This window comes from Carettochelys insculpta, chromosome 3, assembly GCF_033958435.1.
Source record: "Carettochelys insculpta isolate YL-2023 chromosome 3, ASM3395843v1, whole genome shotgun sequence".
NCBI classification, from domain to species: Eukaryota; Metazoa; Chordata; order Testudines; family Carettochelyidae; genus Carettochelys; species Carettochelys insculpta.
Window position 1 is genome coordinate 140,567,393 of NC_134139.1, and position 21,865 is coordinate 140,589,257.

General features: G+C 42.4%; 1 protein-coding gene across 1 annotated transcript in view; it reads left to right on the forward strand.

Annotated features, from left to right (window-relative positions):
- The first annotated feature begins 4,954 nt into the window (after positions 1–4,954).
- Positions 4,955–21,865, forward strand: part of LOC142010494 (gamma-aminobutyric acid receptor subunit rho-2) — a 54,241-nt gene continuing 37,330 nt past the window's right edge. The window contains exons 1-2 of the mRNA XM_074988848.1: positions 4,955–5,082; positions 13,428–13,534. Coding sequence (XP_074844949.1) covers positions 4,970–5,082; positions 13,428–13,534 — 220 coding nt within the window. The 5' untranslated portion in view covers positions 4,955–4,969. The remainder of the gene's footprint in view (positions 5,083–13,427; positions 13,535–21,865) is intronic.

Consider the following 21,865-nt stretch of genomic DNA (forward strand, 5'->3'; position numbering starts at 1 on the left):
TCCTGAAAGTCTGTGTTGACCTAAGGGTGTGTATCTGACCCTTTGGGATTGAAAGACCCTATTGTGTGGTGAATTTGGCTTTAATAAGCTTTCATCAGTAAGTCCAGTTGTTTGGGTGCTGACTGGGAACTGGAGTAAATAGGAGACTGTTATTGTTATTTGGCTCTCTTTGAACTAGTGCAGATACTTTTGTTACTGGCTTAGTGAAATAATAAGACTAAACTACTGCATTTGTGGCGTTTCTGCGTTATTTCTTAAAGTCTGTCCTGAATGTAGCGTTCTCAGCTGTGACCCATACCAGGTGATGGGACATTTGGTTGAGGTCTTGGGCAGCATACACATCAACATAGGTCAGTTAGGCTTTGGTGCAGAACCCCGCACTGTGTAAGACTTAAGTCCTTAAGACTCTCAAATTAAATATGATTGTTAACCATGAACCCATCATGAGCCTATGAAGCTATGAACACAGAAGAACCTTTCAGTTATGTAAAGATAACAAAACAGACTTTACAGGAGACATCGCTGATCAGGAGATGACCAATATGCTCATAGGATAGGAACCGAAAGAATGCAAATGCTTGTGGACAAGCAACAGTAAAAGTGTGAAGAAAAAATGGTGGAACCTGGGACGAAGCAGATCGCGGCAGCTAAGGGTGCAGGGCAGAGTGTATACCAGAGACACCCAGCAAGAGGCTGAAATCGACAAGAAAGCTCTTAGAATGTGAATGCAGCTGCTGGAGACTGAGAGAGACGCTTGCAAATTGTAACTCACGTCCTAGACAGGCAAAAGGAGCAGCAGCCACAGCCTGGCATTCTATCTTTTTTCAGCAACAGGGACTAGCATAATGTCTGTCCAGTTTATTCAGATTCTGAATGTACTGAAGTATTTTTAATCCATCTTCGAGCATCACCCTTGATAGCTACACATTTCTAAAAGACCAGTGGATGCCAATTTTGTCCCATTTAAACAAATTAATTAGAAAGGCCGGAGAGGTACTTAATGGAATGGGGGTAGAGGATGCTTTGGCTTAAGTAAAATTTAAAGAGATCAGATTGAATAGTTTAAGACCCTTACACTTAAAGGTTAAAAATTAGAATTCCAAGAATTTCTGATGTTGTAGAGTGTACTCGTAAATTTTTGTTATGGTAAAAAGAGAGTTAAAGGGGGAAAAGCATTTGATGACTTTGATAAATATTTAGATTTCATGACTCTGGAACAATTGCTAAAATGGCTGCTGAAGAACTCAGAGTTGTAGTATGTGATAGGAAGTCTGATTCAGGCTATGTCTACGTTAGCTAGTGCTTTTGTCAGAATGTGGGGAAAAAACCCCACACCCTGACATATAAGTTTCACTGACAGAAATGCCAATAGGGACAGTGCTAGGACAGGTGGAGAGTTTCTCATCTCCATAGACGAGATATAGGGGAGACCTCACAGCAGTGCAGCTGCAGTGGTGTGGCAGTGTCATTAAGGTCTGTAGTGTAGACATAGCCTCAGTCTTACAGGCACCAGGGTGAACTTCTGAAAAACAGAGCCCATGAAGGGTGTAAGCTCCAGTGGAAAGATAATCCCTTCAATTTAATCCCAATCTTTTTAGAAAAGCTCAGGAGAGCCTGGAATATAAATCCTCTGCCCTTGAGGGGAAACAGGTGCTCTGCCATCCATGTGGGACCCATGACCCTAAAACCAAATTGCCCAAAACTTAAATACACTCCACATAACCTGCACCACAACATACCACAAAAAATTCTCATGCTGTCCCTTGATCACAATGGCTAACTGAATAAACTGCCACGCTGCCACCTGAAGGACAAATGCCAAACTTCCACCATGTTAATTCCAGGTGAGGTGGCAGAAGAGGAAAGCATCTTCACAAATTATATTAGGACCAAGAGTAGTGAAGAATTCACGAAAAATACCAAAGTCAATGGAATTGTGTGTACTGGATGGTGAGATTCAGCCTCTTGTGTTACTTTAGGTAAAAGGGAATTGATTTGAGAGGAAGACTTATTGTCAGATAAGAGTGTGGACATATTGGCTCTTTCTACATTTTCTGTCAAACTGCTTTGGCCAGAATCTACTTTCAGTGGGAAAGTTTTGAAGATGGGATAGTGATTGGTGGTAAAGATTTGTCACCTGCTGTCTTGATTAGTAAAGATATTTCAGTTATGTTTAATCAGGTTAAGACTGTGACAAGGTAACAGAGAAAAGGTGGCTCTGATGCAGGCTCCCTGCGTGATGTCAAGGCAAATTGTGAGCAGGCAGAAAATGTCTGTCTTTATACCACATGCCTGAGAATTTGTCTGATGGCTTTATGTTTTCCTTTAGGTCATTAATAAAATTGTTCAATAATGTATGAAAATTCCAATTCCTGCAAACACACACTAAAAATACATCTGTTCAAAGCTAAGTCCCAGTTTACAATTATTTTTGAGAACTGTCAGCCAGCTTTTAATCCATTTCATATATACCATGCTGAATTTTATATCATTTCAGTATCATAATGAAAATGTCCTGCGATACCAAGTTAAAAACCTCACGGAGGTGTAGGTGTATTACCGTTAACACACTACCTTTATCAATCAAGTTGTAATCTCAGATATTGTTAGTTTCTCAGAAATTACTTTCTATAAATCTGTATTTATTGGCATTATTTATATTACCCTCCTTTATTAATTGAGTCCTGAATCAGCCATTCCATTATGTTACCCACGTTTGTCCTGCTCCACAAGCCCAATCTTTTACCTTGCAACCAAATATTTTACCTGGAACTCCAGATTTTAAAATGTTTAACATTGATAGCTGCTTAGTATCAGAGAGGTAGCCATATTAGTCTGTAATCTATCAAAACAAAAAAGCAGTCTTGTAGCACTTTAAAGACGAAAAAATAATTTATTAGGTGATGAGCTTTTGTGGGACAGACTCACTTCAGATCTACAGCGCTACCAGAACAGACTCTCTATGGCTATTTCTACACTAGCTAAAAATTTCAAAATGGCCATGCAAATTCCTATGAGCAGATACGAATAAGGGGACTTCAAAGTAGCCGGGGTCCTGTCGAAAAGGAGCCCCGTCTGGACCAGCCGCGCGGCGATGAGCCACGTCAATTTTGAAGTGTCGCGGCCGCCTGCATGCTAATGAGGTGCTGAATATGTATTTCAGAGCTTCATTAGTAAACTTCGAAATGGCCATTTGCATGGCCATTTCGAAGTTTTTGGCTAGTGTAGACACGGCCTATATTATTTTTCAGTCTTTAAAGTGCTACATGACTGCTTTTTTTTTTTTTGATCGGTAACTGCTGTTTATCATTCTTCTAACACACTAGTGGAATGGAAAGTGTGTTACCATAATATATGACTACATCATTTGTTTTTTTTCCACTTTTACCTTTTCTACATTATTATTGACAATTCTGTCATTTCCACCTAGTAAAGGCCCAAAATAATTTTTAGGATTGTTTTGGTTTGTAAAATACTTCAAACAAAAATAGAAAAGCCTCTTCATTATTTGTAACTCTGCTGGACACATATTTCTCCTTGTCTCTTTCTTTCTCTTATCAGTTTTCTATAATTCCTAATTTCTGATTTATATTACTCTCAACTTCTCTTGCTTTCATTTGTTAAATACATATTTTTTATGGTTGCCTTCATTTGCTCACAAAACCAGTTTTTGATGGTTTTAATTCATAAGGCTTCTTCCTCAGTTGTGACATTTTAACTTTGTGGGCAGCTAATGAAGAATTCTTAAATAATTCCAAGTTATTTACATATATTTAATTAAATTCTTCCTCCCAGTTGATTTGGCTTAGAACTCTTTCCCTCTTTGTGAAACAGGTGCCCACCCTCTCGATATAGATCATATGTGCATGCATACACACAGACCCCTCTCAAATGTGTGTGTGTGTGTGTGTGTGTGTGTGTATAAATGTGGTTTGGACTTTATTCTGTTGAAACATAAGTATCAAATCACGATCACTTATACCTAAATTACCATTATTTTTCAGTTCTGTGATCATTTCCTCTTCATCTGTCAAGGCAAGGTGTCATTCCCCCTTTACTGTTTGTTTACTATTGAGTGACACCTGAAAACATTCTCTTTCTTGTGATAAAAAGCACGTGCTGTAATGTCTTTTCATTATAATCTCAAAGCTTTCTAAAATATTAAGGTCTCAGTCCTGCAACCCATTACTCTTATGAGTATTAACTACTCACAAAGGCAAAGTTTCTTGCATATTTTCAGGAACCAAAGAAGATTTAGTGACTGGGTGTTTTAGAGTCAGACCATGTTTTATTTTATTTTTAAAATTTTCGTGGTTAGAGAACTCCTAATATTCAGAATAAGTCACTTTACGTGCTTTTAGCCTGTGGGGAAAACAGTTCTTTTTGGAGGTTTGTGGGGTTAAAAAAGGCTGATATCACAAAAACAGCATGCTGGCACTAATTATGTTATGCAGGTGACTAACATTAAAATATGTACCTCAGTGCAAAATGTACTGACCTTAAACACACAACATATTGGCACTGCCTTCTTAAAATGCATAATATAGTGATTAAAAGAATCTGTGCTTCCTACTGAAAAGAGATGGCATGCTTTCATACAGTCTGACAGAAGGATAGTACGGTTCTGAGATTAGCGGCTTGAGCAAAAAGCTGGCACGCGGAATTGCAGTCTTTTTATATAATGACTTTTGGCAAATATCTCCTTTAGGACCGAGTGGAAATGTTGTTTTCCAGGAAAAACTTCTTGAGTAATGGCCAATCACTATGCAGTGATGAAGGATGAGCTTGGAGTGAGAAGCCCTCAAAAGCCAGTCTAAATATTAAATCAGAAAAGCAGTATTTGTAACCATGATCCCTCTGACAAACTCAGGACCCTGGAATACTAGCTGCTTCAATGTTTAGAAGAGGGTGGATTTGTGTTACAGGAAGTTATGGGCGTATAGAATATCTCATCAGTATTTCCCACAAAATGTCTTATTTTGCAAAACTCATTTTACTACTCTTTTGTTTTGTCATTGTTGTGGAAAGCAAAAAGCACAGGAGGAGGAGGTGGACAGGTCAGCTGGAGGTGCAGAGGGCAAGGTAAGGAACCTTAAAATATATAAATCTCTTGTTCTTGCTACATATATACTAGTGAAATTAATACTGTATGTGTAGTGATAGAGGTACACAATCAGTCAAGTTAGCCATGTACGTAAAATGTGCTTGTTTTAATTGTATATGTGAATAGTGTCTATAGTTTCTAAATAATTTTATGCAATCTTTCCTGCTATCTGCAGCTTTAACTGTAATAGGTCATGTTTTTAGCAGCTGTCATTGGTAACCTGACTGTTGATTGTACTCTAGTGAACACAATCTAGGACATATACACACAATAGAATGGTACAGTAAAAACTGAAGGTAGGTGCAGAAGAAAGGTTCAGCAAATACCATTTCAGCAATGACTAAAAGGCTTTATTTTAATTGAGTCTTTCCAAGTGCCTTTTAGTTCTCTGTGGTTGTTTATTTTATTTAAATATCTCCATTATGCAAATCTACCTGGAAATACATTCCTTTTTCTTATGGCAATCTGTGAAGTTTGTGTGCATGGTATTCTTACTACATGGGAGCATATACTGTATATGGTTTGTAAACTTATACTGCAGATACATTTTGGAGAATTATGTGGAACCTTTAATGTAGCTCTTTATAGCATTAACAGGGCAAGCACGTATTAAAGACCCGAAAGGACTTATTGAAGTTTGCTAGATTTAATATTACAGAGACATGGGGGCGGGGAGAACAGGTTTACATTAGGAAAGATAAGCTTCCAAACCCACCAAGCAGTTCAGAGTTCATTATCCTTTTTTGTATCATGTTATGTCATCCAGTGACAATTATATCTTGTAAGATGATTTGCTAGGATAAGAGCTTGAAAATAAGGTTGCATTAATCCATCTTATTAAACTGAATCACTGTGACTGTAAACAGTCATCTATTCATTTTGTATGGTTTACCATGTCACTGTGACCTGCCTTTTCATCTGCTGAAAGTGCTGAGATTCAATAGAAGTTTGGCAGAAAATGTGTTATGAAAGAAGCACAAGCAGAGAGAGGCTAGTATTGTCTCATATTTTTGTTAATATTTAATGCAGAATACACAAGCACATGTTTTAGTGAGGCAACATTTATTTTCTAGTGTAAAGATCTGGGGCCTGATGCTAAACCTTTCACACCAAAAGGGATGCTTTGCTACTAACTTCAAAATAATCTAGTTCTTACTGAAGGTAAGTCTGAAGCCTGCTGGACTTTCTCAAGCTATGTCTACACTGCAGAGTTATTTTGGGATACCAGTGGATCCCGAAATAGCTATTTCATGTCTATGAAACATGCTCATTATTTTGAAATATTTTTCAAAATACCAGGCATGCTATTTCAGCATCCCTGTACACCTCGTTGCAGGAGGAGTAAGGGATGCCTTGAAATAGTGCAGGATTTCAACATCTGGAGCTGTGTAGACAGTGCCAAATTCTGAAATAGCCTCTATCAAAATAAACTCAGAATACTCAATTTGCATAGCGCAAATTGCATATCTTATTTCGAGTTTAGAGCACAGAGTAGCCATAGCCTTACAGAATATTTTGTTTGTGAAATCTATTGATTCCCCACTAGAATGTGCATGGGATTCTTTCATACATGGTTGAACTCCCCTACCTTGGCAAGTAACAAAAAAGCATAAACTGCTAATAAACATTTGTATGGGCTGAATATTTCTCTGTTTTGAAAAGTACTGCCACTTTTTGAGTTAATAAGTTGTTATTGTGAGGTTTCTCTCTTTGTAAATTATTTTTGACATTTATTAAAATGAACTTTTACCAACTTCATTGATTTCTACAAATTTGAAATAGAAAATTTGAGAAATAGTCAAACATTTCTCTTAACTAGATGGATTATGCACTGTGGAGTACAGTAGATATTTCTTTGTTTAATGTAATTTAATTATATATAACGAAATGCTAACCAACAAAAGGATAAATCATTTTATTTAAAAAGTTTGTCTTTCTCCAAAACTATATCCTTATACTATTTAGCACATCCCACTATGTAATTTATCCACATAAACTTTTTCATGCATTTATTTAAATGTATGTAAGATGCAGTTTATTTAAAAACCTGAAAACGAGAATCCTATTTTTATTTATAGACATTTCTGTAGTCCCCACTGTTAAAAACATTTTATGCAGAGTTAAATAGTAGTAGTATCATCTTGTTAAAACCACTCCTAGGCTGAACAGTGCATGGTGCTGGACTTTTTTTCCCTGAAGTCAAATGAAACCCAGTTTTGGTGGTAGATTGCCATTTTTGGAGAGAAACACACACACACACACAAATTACATCTTTATATTATTATTTTTGGTTTTGTAACTGCCTCATGTATTCTGCTTTGTATTTCTCCTGCTTCCTTTTCTATAAATCTATTAGGCAACAAAAATATTTTCAATTATTGGAGTCTTTGTTTAATAGTTTTTTCCCTTTTCTAGATAACGCACCAGTCAGTGTAGTACCTGTCCCTAGCAAAAAGCCATGTAGTCTAATGGGAGTTTTTCCCTTGTCTTCAAAGACCCTTGGTTTGGGATCTTTTGCTCAAACTCTTTCAGCTCCATAATTCCTTGTTTGATCACTTTTTAGTGTTCTTTATCCAGGGATCACAAGAAGCTTTTTATAAATATTAATTGACCTCTCAGTTCCGTGAATAATGAATGTGACAGATGGGTAAACTGAGACACAAAGATTACATGGTTTGCCTTCAGCAGAACTGTGGTAAAGCCAAGAAAAGAAACTGGACACTTTTGCCCTGGTCCTGTGCTGTAGGCACAGAGGTCTCAGTTTTGCTTCAGAATCTGATGAAGTGAGTCTTTCCCACAAAAACTTGTTACCTAATAAATAAAATTGTTCGTCTTTAAGGTGCTGCAAGACTGCTTGCTTTGTTTTAGTACAGTACTGTGTTAAACATAAACTACTTACAAAAATAAAGACAGAGAATTTTTTAAATAAAGATTTGGCAAGGTAAGGAAATTGGTTTTGTGCTTGTTTCATTTAAATCATGACGATTAAAAGGTCATTTTTTTTCTTCTGCACAGTAAAGTTTCAAAGCTGTATTAAGTCAAGATTCACTGTAAACTTTTGAAAGAACAGCTGTAACATTATGTTCAGAATTACAAACATTTCATAGTTATGAACACCATCCATTCCCAAAGTGTTTGTAACTTTGAGGATTCACTATAACAACCTGTGAATGCTGTGCTAGCTTTTGAAATATTCTAGAAACTAGCTTTTTAATTAAGTGACATTTGTGCCCTGGTCAGTATTAGTGGTAGAGGTGGCAGTACACAGCTGTATATTATGAATATCAACTAGCTGTGAGAGAAAGATGTGGTCTAACAGCAAGTAGTGAAGACAAAGTCCATTAAGTCCTTTCCTCCACACAGAAGAGGGGTGAAGAGCATGTTATATCTCTTACCAACCCTATCATCAACAATATGACAAACCCTTGTGACCCTGAATCTTCTGGAGGTGCTTATCAACATATCTACTGGACTACCAGGCTGCGTCTACACGTGCACGCTACTTCGAAGTAGCGGCAGTAACTTCGAAATAGCGCCCGTCACGTCTACACGTGTTGGGCGCTATTTCGAAGTTGACATCGACGTTAGGCGGCGAGACGTCGAAGTCGCTAACCCCATGAGCGGATGGGAATAGCGCCCTACTTCGACGTTCAACATCGAAGTAGGGACGTGTAGACGATCCGCGTCCCGCAACATCGAAATAGCGGGGTCCTCCATGGCGGCCATCAGCTGGGGGGTTGAGAGATACTCTCTCTCCAGCCCCTGCGGGGCTCTATGGTCACCGTGGGCAGCAGCCCTTAGCCCAGGGCTTCTGGCTGCTGCTGCTGCAGCTGGGGGTCCGTGCTGCATATACAGGGTCTGCAACTAGTTGTTGGCTCTGTGTATCTTGCACTGTTTAATGAAAGTGTGTCTGGGAGGGGCCCTTTAAGGGAGCGGCTTGCTGTTGAGTCCGCCCCGTGACCCTGTCTGCAGCTGTGCCTGGCTCCCTTATTTCGATGTGTGCTACTTTGCCATGTAGACGTTCCCTCGTTGTGCCTATTTCGATGTTGGGCTGAGCAACGTCGAAGTTGAACATCGACGTTGCCAGCCTTGGAGGACGTGTAGACGTTATTCATCGAAATAGCCTATTTCGATGTCGCAACATCGAAATAAGCTACTTCGAAGTTGGGTGCACGTGTAGACGTAGCCCCAGTAACATCAGATGCACAAAAGTGTCTGGTGCTAATAGGGGATTTTGGGAAAGAACAAATGGAGGGATTTGAGAAAGGTGCACTTGATTTTGATGGGAGATATAATTTCTCCAGCCTGCTAAAGAAATTTGGAATCAGAATACTTGCGGACATAGCCAAGAGGACCACATATAAGTCTGGTAGGGGAGGGACAATCACAGCAGCTGTCATCTCAGGAATTGTTTTCTGCAGAGCCCTGTGCTGTGCAAGACACGGAGATAATGTTTCAGGGACAGCTGTTTTTATTCACAAGGACCTGTGCCTATGTCCCTTTTCTGTGGTGATGGAACAAGAACAAACAAGGCTGAATTAAGGTATCAGCTGGAAGCTCAAGCTGAAAGAATCCAGGAGCTAAGACCATGCAACAAGGAAACCACAGCACGGAATGTTAGGGATGATCAAGAAGGGGATAGAGAGTGAGAGAGGGAACATTTTTTACCTCTATATAAATCACTGGTACACCCACATCTTGAAAACTGTGTGAAGATGTGGTGACCTCATCCCCCCAAAAAAGACATACTGGCACTTGAGGGCAACAAAAATGATTAGGGGTATGGAATAGCTTTCATATGAGGATAAATTAATAAGACTGGGACTTTTCAGTTTGGAAAAGAGGACTAAGGAGGGGTCTGGCAGAGGTCTGTCAAATCATGACTGATGTGGAAAAAGTGAACAAAGAAGAGTTATTTACTCCTTTCCAGAACCCAAGAACTGAGGGTGGGGGGGGGTTTCACCAAATGAGATTAAAGGATCTCAGGTTTAAAATAAAGAAAAGGAAGTATTTCTTTACACAACACTCAGTTAACCTGTGGAAGTCCCTGCCAGAGGATGTTGTGAAGTCCAAGATTATAGCAGAGTTCAAAAAAGAGCTAGATAAACTCATGTGAGATAGATCCATCAATGGCCATTAGCCAGGTTAGCAGGAATGCTGTCCCTAGCTATTGTTTGTCAGAGGATGAGAATGGGCGAGGGGGATGGATTACTTGATAATTACTGGTTCTGTTCATTCCCTCTGGGGCACCTGGCACTACCTCTGTCAGAAGACAGGATATTGGGCTAGACAGACCTTTAGTCTGACCCAGTGTGTCTGTTCTTACATGGTGCATACTAGAGATGCCATGGCTGCCCTACAAAGGATGGTCTATCAAGAAATTTCACACATGGGATGAATTAGCTGCTGAATAGTTGAAGAGGGTCCTGAAAAGATTTGAGAAAAGTTAATTTTATAATGGAAGTCTTTGACAGATATGGCAATAGTGATTGAGAAAATGACAACAAGAAGGCACTGGAGAGGATCTAAGACTGCATGAGGTTGCACAAGGTTCTGTACGAGGTCATGGGGGATGTCCTGTGCCTCCACGGAAAGAGTTTCTAAATGTGGCATCCAACAGTCACATGTAAAATTTTCAAAATGCACCTGTGATTATAGAAGCACACCCAGGACAAACACAAACCTACCTAATTTCTTCTTGTTAGAGGCTTTTCCAATAGTGAAGAACAAATTCCACCACCAATAGAGGCTTTGATGAAACAAAGACTAAGTGGGCACAAGGATGCTTCTGTATGTGCCTATGTGACCTTTGAAAGGTCATCTGATACAGATGTTTTAGTCCTTACTGTTCATTCCTTTCAGAAGATGGAACACGTGGCTAGCACCTGGGTTGAGACAGGGATCATCTGCAGGACATTGATGAGCATCGCTTTATACCTGTGCGCTCTATTTGTGACACATGCACCCCTGAATTCTGTAACTTCCCGTTGTGCATGCATTAACAGATTGTGACTCTGTGGCTGCATCTACACGTGCCCTTTCTTCTGCAAGGGCCATGGTAATGAGCAGCCCACAAGATGCTAACAAGGCATGGATGTAAATTTCCCATGCCTCATTAGCATATGGCCATGTGATTTGGAGTCCGGAAGAAACTCTTCCAGACTCCAAAATACACACATAGATGAGTGACCCGTGGGGATCTTCCGGACGGATCTTCCGAAAGGAAACTCTTTTTGGAAGCCCCCACTTCCTCCTTCCAGAAGACCCCTCTTCCTCAAAATCTTGTGGACCACAGAAGCGAGAAGCAAAAATAAAAAAACCCTCACTGATGTGGTCCCCAGGGCTATGGGGTCTGGCTGGGAGGGGAAGGTGCATGAGCTGGCTGATTATTGGGCATCAGGGAAGGAGTCGGGTACAGGAGTGGGCTGAGGGTGGGGAAGGGTGCAGGAGGGTTTGGGATGAGGGCTCTGGAAGGGAGGGGGCAGGAGCAGGGTGGAGGTGAGGAGTTGGGGTGGGACAGCGGCTGCAGGAAGGGGCTGGGTGGGGGTGCATGAGCAATCGAGGTGTGGGGTCTGGGCAACAGGGTGCATTCACCTGCGCATGGCTTTGTACCCCCTTCCTGTGCTCCCAGGCACCACCCTCCACTGCTCTGAAGCCTCCTGGCAGCACTGTTGAGGCCACTGCAGCTCCCCCACCCCTTCCCCTAGCTGGGGGAAGAGCAGTAGCGGAGCCTGGAGCTGCTTCCTGCCCCCCAGACTCTAGCCTGTGATCTGGATTTGGCCCCGGCTTGCCTGATCTGGCCCACAAAGCTCAGGGCTTCAAACCTTCTACCCCACAGCAGCTGGATGCCACGGATGGGAGCTCTGAGCCTCGAGGTCTGTATCCAGACCACACGCTGGGGGTCCCCCCTACTCTAGTAGATTAGCTAATTTGAATAAAAGTTCAACTCAGCACCCATCATTATGGCTTATTTAATGTTCTAGGCAACACCAGTATTTAACATGAACGTTAAGAAACACTTCTGACCGTAAAACTGATCCTTACTGAGGTCAGTGGGATTGCTCATGTGAGCAATGGTTGCAGGACTGAGTGACAAGTGCGCTTTCAGCTGTCGGCCTCAACATCTGGGTGCTCCGTACTTGGGTCAGCTGATATATTTAACGGTGTTGGGTGTTTTCCTTTCAAGCTCTGTTTTGGCTGGAAACTTCTCAATCTGATTTGCTGTTATTTTTCTTGCACTCACACTTGCCACTTAGAATTCCAGTTCCTCCTCTCAAGAGCGGCCTCTCCCAGCCAGTGACCCCAAAGAGATGGATTCAACTGTTCTGCCTCACCCCTTCTCTCTTTTTAGTAACACTCTGATCATTAATTGCAGCAGTATTCAGATTGTATAAATTCTCACTTTCAGGGCATGGGGGTTGAGGGATCTTCATGATTCTAATCCTGCCTCCTATATTGATATGAAACTGCTGCAACTGCAGAATCAGATTTTCTCTTAGAGGTGCACAGGGCAGCTGGCTGACGGGACTATAACCATTTCCAATATATGCTGGTTGATTAATTTTTTTGCCCTTTTTTCGAGGGCTTGTTGCTATCCCCTTCTGGTGGGTCTGGCTAGTTTATGGTATATTCCATTATATCTAAATGAAAAATGAATTCATTTTCTTGCTTGCTCTTCAAAGCAATGGAGAACTAAGAATCAAGGTAGACGACAGATAGAGAGAACAATGCAATACTAAGAGCCTGGAAGGAAAAGAATGATGTTATTACTACTTGGCTATAAGGCATGCCGGTTTATGATTGAACCATTATTTTTACTACCGTCAGCACCGAAGAAACAATGCATCAGAAAAGCAAGTGTTCCTAGCCTGTCCTGAGCATCCTCAGCAAAATTGCCTGCTACATTCGCGTTCTAGAATCCTTTTGACAGTAACGATATCTGAAGTAGAACGCGTGTAGTCTTATTATCTGAGACCATGCTGAAGTTACAGGCCCTGCAGCTGAGAAAACTTTGTTAGACTTTGAAATGGACATAAAATTATGACTTTGAGGGCTCTATGTGTAGTTGTTCCATGCTAGTAGTTGCAGCAGGGCTTCCCCATCTCCTTCATGCTACCTCCCATCCCAACATGCCCATGGTAATTCCAGCGGAGGGGAGCTGCTCACACACAATTACTCTTCATATTGTGGCTCCTTAGCATAGTATGGGAATCAGCAAGTCACAATAATTTGAAGCCACTAAAGTGTCATTTTCTAGAGTCTCGTCAGATGCAATGACTACAGTGCTGGAGTGATAGACTGCCCTGTTCTTCTTCCTTTACAGTCACATCTACAGGAAGAATCATGACATAACCAAAACTAGGAAGGGAAAAGCTGAGCAGCTTTTGAGAGTCGATGACCATGATTTCACCATGAGGCCAGCTTTTGGAGGTAGGAACCCTCTTGATTCTAGAGGATAATCCCTGTTTGCTATTTCCAAGGTGGGTCCCGGTGGCAGTGGCAATGCCTGTCTTGACATCAGCCTGTGGACCCTGTGGCCGGCTGTAGCCCAGACAAGCTCCCTGGGAAAAAGAAGTGCAGGCAAGGGGAGAAGTTGCTGCAGAGGGCAGAGAGCTAATGCCTGCCACCACATCTCAGGAGCCAGTAGATCAAAGATGGCCCCTCAGCCTTCCTAACAGCCACTGGGTTCTGAAAAGCAGATCCCGTCTTCTTCAAGTGGCTACCAGGCTCAGGTGACCATTTGTCCCTAAAAACTAGAAATATTCTAGTATTTTGCCCTGCTCCATGGCTCAGGCTGATTCCCCAACTCTTATGTCAGCATCAGTCCTCCCCCTCCCAATGCAGGGCCCATGAAAGAGGGGAGAAAAGAGAAAAAGGTTTTTAGCTCTAGAGCACAGAGGCAAAATGCTAAAACTGGAAGAAAATGAACTTCTTGGGGGCGGGGGTTGTTGGTGAATACCCGTCCAGGAGTGATGAGGGCAAGTTAAGGGACTCCAGGCTGATGTGAACGGTCTTTAAAATGGAGATGTGATGTACTGATAAATCTAGAAGAAAGGTGCCAGGTAGGGCTTACACAACATGGTACAGTATTTCCAAAGGAAACGTGCGTCTAGACAGGCCTACCAATGGGGGCCTGGCAAACAGGACAGTTGCCCCAGGGCCTGGTAACTGAAAGGGACCCAGGGCTCCTGGCTGCTGCCATGGCTACTACTGTGACAGTGCTAGTGGCTGGAACCTCAGTCCCTTTAAATCACCATTGGAGTGTCACATGCTCTGTGAGGCTCTGAGAGCTGGGGTAGGGGGTGCATCACGCTCCATACGGCTCTGGGGTTTGGCGGGGGGGCGGTGTGTGGCAGAGGCGGGGATGCTGTGCTCTGGGTGACACCGTCCTGGCCAGTCCCCTTTCACTGAGGCTTCACTCCCTGCTCCTCTTTGCTTGGGAGTCCACAGAGGCTGTCCGCTCTCCTGCGTAAAGAACACCAGCACAGACATGTATTTACTACATGATCAAATTATCTGATAGGCTGCGCTGACTGTAATCTATATTCCTATCTCGCTATGACTGCAGTGTTTGGCAATCTTAGCCATGCTTTTGAGCACGATTTCAAAATGCTAATTAAAGTTCAGCAAGAAAGTGTGCAAAAGTGTTTCAAGTATAATTGTATTCCAAAAACAGAACGTGAAATACCATTGTAGCATCCATCTTTGTCTCTCAGAGGTTTCTGATCCCATTTCCTGATTGCAAAATTAGTTCAGAATATACTCAGCCAGCAAATCTGTTGTGTGAGAAGGTGCTGCCTCATATATCTGTTCAGAAGCTGAAGTGAGTACAGGATGAAGCAGTGTGCTGGTTAAGGGGAGCATTTCACTCTGAGCACATGCTGTGGGCTTCATGAACTGACTGGCTGCCCATAGTTTTCCTATAGAAGTTGAAAGCATTGATTTTGACTTAGAAAGCCCTGCATTGCGTGAAACCTGTCTAACTGAGGAATTGCAGCATTGCCTACTTTCCTGATTTCATTGAGAGTCTCATGACATTTTGCTGCTTTACTTAAAGCTTCAACGTCTGGAGACATGAGGATCTTTTTGCTTTTATGTAAAAAAGCAAAACAAACAAAACAAAACAAAACATGAGCTTCTAGTTACTGTGGTGGCAAAGAAAAACCTTCAAACCTCATCCTGAGTGCACCTTAAAGGCTCAGCCACTGGAATGCAAATAGAAAGAATTAAGCATCTTGTACTGTTAGAAATCTTAGGATTTTCAAGCCAGCCCCGTGACTTTTCAACACTTGGAGTGGACAGTACTGCCTGAGCTCTCTCAGGCAATACGACAAACAAGGTGAAGAGAAGGGCTTGACCTGCAGTCCCCTTGGCTTATACGAGAAGTGCTTCTTGGAGTGGTCTCCTGAGAAGGGCCTGCTACTTTAGGATCCATTCTGCTTACTTGATCTGAAATAGCCTGAATCAAGTGATCTGCAGGGTTTTTTTTTTTTTTTTTTTTTTCTGGCTGGGCTGCTGTGTATTTGGTGTGCAATGTTCTTGAGAAGACGGGGGGAATAATACAATTGTGCTGTGTGCTGAAGGGCTAGGTTTTGTGCGGTCTTCTGCTATTTTTCTACTTTCTTCTGCCCTTTTTTGTATTTGTAGTATAATATCGGGGCTATGTCTACACCACAGTGATCTGTTGACAGAAGTTTGATTCAGAAGATATCTTCTGACAAAACTTCTATGGACAGGTTGCAGACAGACTGCCAAGAAGATCGAAAGACCGATCTGCACTGTCGACAGTGTAGCTGGACTGCCCAGCCACTCTCTCAACAAAATGGCCAACCAGAAGTACAGCAGACAGGGCTGCCCAGTGTCCCGGAAGCCCTATCTGTTGACAGAGGGCCCCTCTGAACATCCAGACTGGCCTTCTGGCTACCAGAATCTGTTGATGCAGGCATTCTTTCTCATGGGGGGAGTGGGGTAAGGCTGTCGACAAATGTTCTGTGTTCTGTCGATTTACTGTTGACGGAATGCTTTGGGAATCTGGATGCTCCCTGGGTTTTTTGTTTTGTTGACAAAACCCTCTAGTGTAGACATAGCCAGGATGTTCAGGGTCTGACAGAGGTGTGTCTGTGTATGCGTCACACCAAAATAAACGAAGATGTGTTTACCTGGTCATCCTTGTAACTCTAATATCAGTGTTTTTTTAAAATATTTTGCCCATTTTAACAGTCTATTTAAGAGAAAACACGCACAAGCTTTAGGATACTGCAAGACTGTAAAATCCTGAAGCTGTTTTTGCAAAATCAAACATTTGAACCTAACGTGTCAACTTAATAGGCAGACTGTTGAAAGATTCATTTGAAGAAATTTCAGAAGATGGTACGTTCAGCTTTAGGGATGAGTTTTTGAAAGTGTCTTGTGAGAAGTGACGGGGGAAGGATGGGAGAAAGACTATGTTTCTATACATTCTGGTTTAACTGTGCATGGCTAAGAAGAAATGTTGGCAGCTGCTTAATTAGATTAGACAATAGACTATGTAAGCACCAATCAAATGTAACAGGACAAAAAATGTAACCGGGTCTTTGCACACAAAAGCTTATACTCCAAAATATCTGTTAGTCTATAAGGTGCCACAGGACTACTTGTTGTTGTTGTTGTTGTTGTTGAAGATACAGACTAACTTGGCTACCTCTCTGATACCAGACAACTTTGTGACAGCAGCTGGATGTTTCAGGTTTGTACAGTCTCAAAAATCTTGTTGTGTATGTCTAGTGACCTGAAATTAATTGTATGGAAAAAGAAAAGGGAAAATTACAGTCCATTAACTGGATATATTTTTGTAATATTATACATAATGAAATCATAGGGTCTCATTCAGCACTGCATTATTCCAAAGAATTATACCAGTGCAAAACTGAAGTGTGGAGCCTGATTCCGATATACTCTTAATCTCTTTTACACTGCTCAAAAATGTAAAGAGGCCTTTAAGGTGGGTGTAACTCCAATCTGTGCCCACCGTAAGGCCCTTTTATATTTCCAGGTTACATCTGCACTAGAGAGTTTTGTCGACAACTGGAGTTTTGTCAACAAAACTCATGGAGCATTTATATACAAAATGCATTTTATCAACAGAAATGGTCAACAAAAAAGCCGTGTAGATGCTCTGGCAGGCCCTTTGGGTTGACAGAGCGGATGAAAAGATCGATGCGCTTTTATGTGTAGACGCGATCTGTTGACAGAAGTCTTGTCAGACCATCTCTTCTAACAGTAACTTCGGTAGACAGAGGCTTCTGGTGTAGACATAGCCCCAGAGTATTGTAAAGCTGCTTTGGTACAATAAGAATCCAACTTAAAAATGGAGTAATGTCTCTGAATCAGACCTATAACTTTATTTTCCGAATGCAAATGATTGTCATCTCCCAAAAATCCAAATAGGAATATTTCAGAAGGAACCTGGGAAGTAGTATTAAATTATAGTGAAATCCTGTGTCAGGTAGCATGTTTGTAACACCTGAACTAAATGAGCCAGGGCTATATGAGACAAAACTGGGGAAGACCATTAGAAGGAAGGTAAAGGATGTAAGGAAAGTTATCACTATGAAGCACTAGACAGATGTTCTGTAAATTGTGTTATTAACAATCCAACTGCCATAGTTAAATCTTGCCTGATGTCGACTCATTAGTAACAAGCTATTTGGTAAAATGTAACGATAAAGATTATCGCTTTGCTAATGTTCCACGTAACTGCCTCCTGTCTAAAATAAACTGTATTTGTTCTGACCCTTTTGGAATGATCTCCATGCCAGTGACCTTGCTCAAGCCACCAGATGTTCAGGTATTATTTACAAATATTAATATTTAAATATTATGTAAATGTTTTGGTTGTGCTTGCTTCTTTAAACACCCATTTTAAGCATTTCATCTATGACATTTCAGATTTTACAGGAGCCTGTGAATAAGCAGCTTTAGTTGATACTCAAAATAGCTGTACCTTCTTTGCAGAGAAACAGTCCTAATGCTTCATGTTATAGTTATCCATATATATTAACCACTAGATCTTGCTGCACTTGTTGAATAGTAATTTTGTCAGCACATATGGATAGCTGGGTAACTGAAGCCATAAATAACTCCCACAGGGTTAGTGTCAAAGGTAAGGGTGAAGCTCACTTCTTCTGCAATGATTATTCAGCAGCAAGAAAGGAAAACATCCAAGCAACCCTTTGCCCCAGTGCAGTGATACTGAATCTACTCAATGCAGCCTGTGTCTGAAATGAATTGGTTGTGTCTGTTTTAGGGCTAACCCTAAACAGGCTCGTAGGCAGGCATTTCTGTGGGAGGTGTGTGTGCCTTTTTTGTAAATCTGACCACAATTTTTTGAATAATAAAGGAGTTCAAAACAATCGTGCAATGACCATGCCTAAGAGAGATTAATGAAAAACCTGAGTGGCAACAGTGAGTGGTAAAATGATTTTGTTATAATGATTTTGTTTGGGATCTTGCTGTAATATCATAAGTGGAAAACAATATCCCTCATCCCCATCCATTGCCTGTTGGTAGTGGCCAAGGGCAAGCTGGGAAGCATAGTCCCTTCCCTGCTACAAGGCTAGTGCCCTAGGCAGGGAGCTGGCCAAAAAAACTACAGTTTCCAGGATGCTTTAGGTTCCCCCATCATGCCCTGCAGGCTCTCCCATGCACAGTGCAGCAGGGAGTAAGAGAGAGAAACCATGTGGGGCGGGGGGAGTGTTGTTTGCCTGCAGATTTGTTGGGCTCTAATGACTTTCAAGATTAAACCCATAGACTAATAGGATATGTAACCACAGCATTGTTAGTTTGAGGTATAAAATTGAGTAGTAAACCTAATCTAACTTCCATCCCCACACGAAAATCTCTAGCTCAAAGAAATGGGGGTTTTATCACTGAGCTAGCTAATTTGTTGGGTGAGGGTAGGGGAGGTTTGAAGTTCAAGTGTCACTGAAGCTAATTGAGCTAATATTGGGTAGTCAGTGGGGAGCTTAAATTTGTTGAGGCCTGGACTGTCCAGGATGCTGTTTACACAACAGAAAATAATTAGGAATTTATGGTGTGTGCAGAATCATTACAGACCTGTCTGCAGCTCAGACCCATCATGTCTCACACTGTGGCCTCCAAGATTTGTTTTGGTTTATTTTGATTTGAACAGCTGCCCTGAGTGCCTTCCAATTGTGTCTTTTTAGTCTATAAGCTCTCTGGCTCAGGCCTTGTCTTTAACTATGCTGCACAGAGTACAATAAGGCTCCTATGCTTGTGGTGGCTTTTAGATACTACCACAGTGGAAATAATAATCATAAATAATAGCTGATACAGTGTTACAGCTCCTTTTCTCGCCTCTCTGAACACAGAATTGTTCTTATTTGCATAGCTGCCATTTTGGCCTCAGAATGAGACATCACTTGCAAAATGCATGCCAGGAAAGGGGTAGCAAATTTATTTTGGTCATGTGGAAATTCTGGCCTTGAGGTCCACAGCTGCTCTCTCCCTGTAACAAGTGAAAGGCAGATGAAGAGAGAGAGGGCGAGAGAGACTGGTATCAAAGGAAACTGACACAGCGCTGAGCTTTTGAACTCTGTGGTAGAGTCTGAAATTAAAGGCAAATAACAAGATCTTCATCTCAGAGCTGGCAGCCCAGCAGATTGTAGACAGTGACTTCAGGCTACTTCAGTGCAGCCCACTCCTTATCTTCCACGACATTCAGCAGCATTGTAATGTGAAAAAAAAATATCACATGCAGAGGTGGAAGTGAGCAGGTGCACCCTGGTCCATAGCTCTGGCGAGTGTTGAGGTGTGGCAAAAGCCAACCGGGAGCTATTTAAAGAGCTGGCAGGGACCTGGGTTGAGACAGGACAGTACTTGTGAGAAGTGTGAAGTTACTTTCACCTCGATCACATGAGTGCCCAGCACAAATCTCTGCTATTCAGAGAACTGGTCTGAGACTTGTGCCTTCAAAGCTGCACCCCGGAGGGATTTTGTATGTTATACAACAAAACATCCTAGCACGTGGATAAGACTCAGAAAAAAGGAGCTTGAGACTAACCTGAAAATGTCTTTCTGTGCTTGAATGCTGACAGCGTCATCCAGACTTTTCCCAAGTTGCAAACCTTTCCCTGGATCACAGCCCAGTGCCCTGGGAATAATGTGTCTGAATTTTCCCATGCTTCTTTCACATACAATCAGTGTCTGCATGTTTGTTTACCTGCTTCTGAGTGGGTTCCATTCAGGTGGCATACCACTTAGGCCATTTGTAATGACGTTCCTATTTAAATACATCAGGATGAGGAACTGAACCAAAAGCCCAAATATGAACATCTCTGAAGTTTGGGTCTCTTCAGACCCAGATAAGAACTTTGTGGTTCAGACCCATTTCCAGGGCCACTGTGGGGAGGCAAGGAGCAAAGGGGGCAGTTGGCCCTGGACCAATGTTTTAAAGAGTCCACAGCTCCAGCCACCACTTCTATGTTGGAAGCGGCAGCGGCTGGATCTCCAGGCCCCTTTGAAACACCACAGAGGAGCTTCTCTGTCTGCCCCTGGCTGTTGGAGGGGGTGGGGCAGAGCCATGGTACAGGCAGTCTTTACTGATGTCTGCACTTGGCCCTGCCCCTTCTGCTCTTGGCCCTGCCCCTTCCAGGCCCCACCCCGCCTTGCCCTGGGGCTCACCATGCCTGTCAGCCTGGCTGCCCATTTCCACTGTACAGAGATGTGGTACAAATGTTGTAGCAAGGCCAGGCCAGCAGACCCCTGCTGGAAGGGTGAAAGGCAGCTCAGGATGCAGCCTGGGCTAGGGGGAAGAACAGAAAGAGCCAGTTAAGCTTGTAGGGGGAGGCAATAGGGAGTGGTGGCAGTTAGTCAATGAGGGCCAACTGAGCTCGCTGCCCGAGTGCTGGCAGGGCTTAAAAAACAGTCCCAGCTGGGGTGGGGAGAGCGTATGAGAGGAGGACAATCAGGTGGGGGTGGAGGAGGTGGAGATAAGAGGAGAGAAGACAGGTAAGGAGAACAAATGACACTGGGGGAGGGGGAGGAGGAAGTAGCTCAATGGGAGGATACCTGGGCTCCCCTCCCCCACTCAGACTGAAGCCCTGACTGTGGCAAAGGGGGAAAGGACTGACCAGCTGTCCCAGAGCAGCAGAAGTGAGTGCAGCCTAACCCCTCCAACAGAAGGGGGAGGCATGGGACCCTGGCAAGACCCAGGGATACCCTACCATGTTGCCCAATGCTATCTTCTGAGCTATGCTTCTACAAGCGCCTGCCTGCTCCAAGGATAGCTCCAGCATGCAACCAGGAAGTCTGCATGGCTCCATTTCAGCAGTTACTGAAGTATGTGCCTCACTTTTAAGCCAGCCAGTCGTACCAATTAAGTCAGTGCTCCTGTACGTAAAGTCATTCATGTAACTTATTGTATTAGGGCCTACGTGTTCAGCAATCAGAGAAGTTACACGGATGTGGTTTAAATCTGGTTCAGTCGCTGCATACCACAGTCATTCTCCTGCTGACATACCTCCTGCCTCTCATGAAGACAGGGTAATTATGCCAGTGGAAGAAGAGCACTCTCCCGTCAGCATACAGCTACCCGTCATCCCGTGTGCTACCAAGCTGCAGCTCATGATGCACTTTTAATATAGACCTGCCCTAGGCATTCACAGTAATAAGCCACAGGCGTAACTGATATGTTTGCACAGTGTTGCGCTCCAGTAGTGAGTGAAGGTCATGTTATACAGTGGATCGATCTTCCTTCCTTGC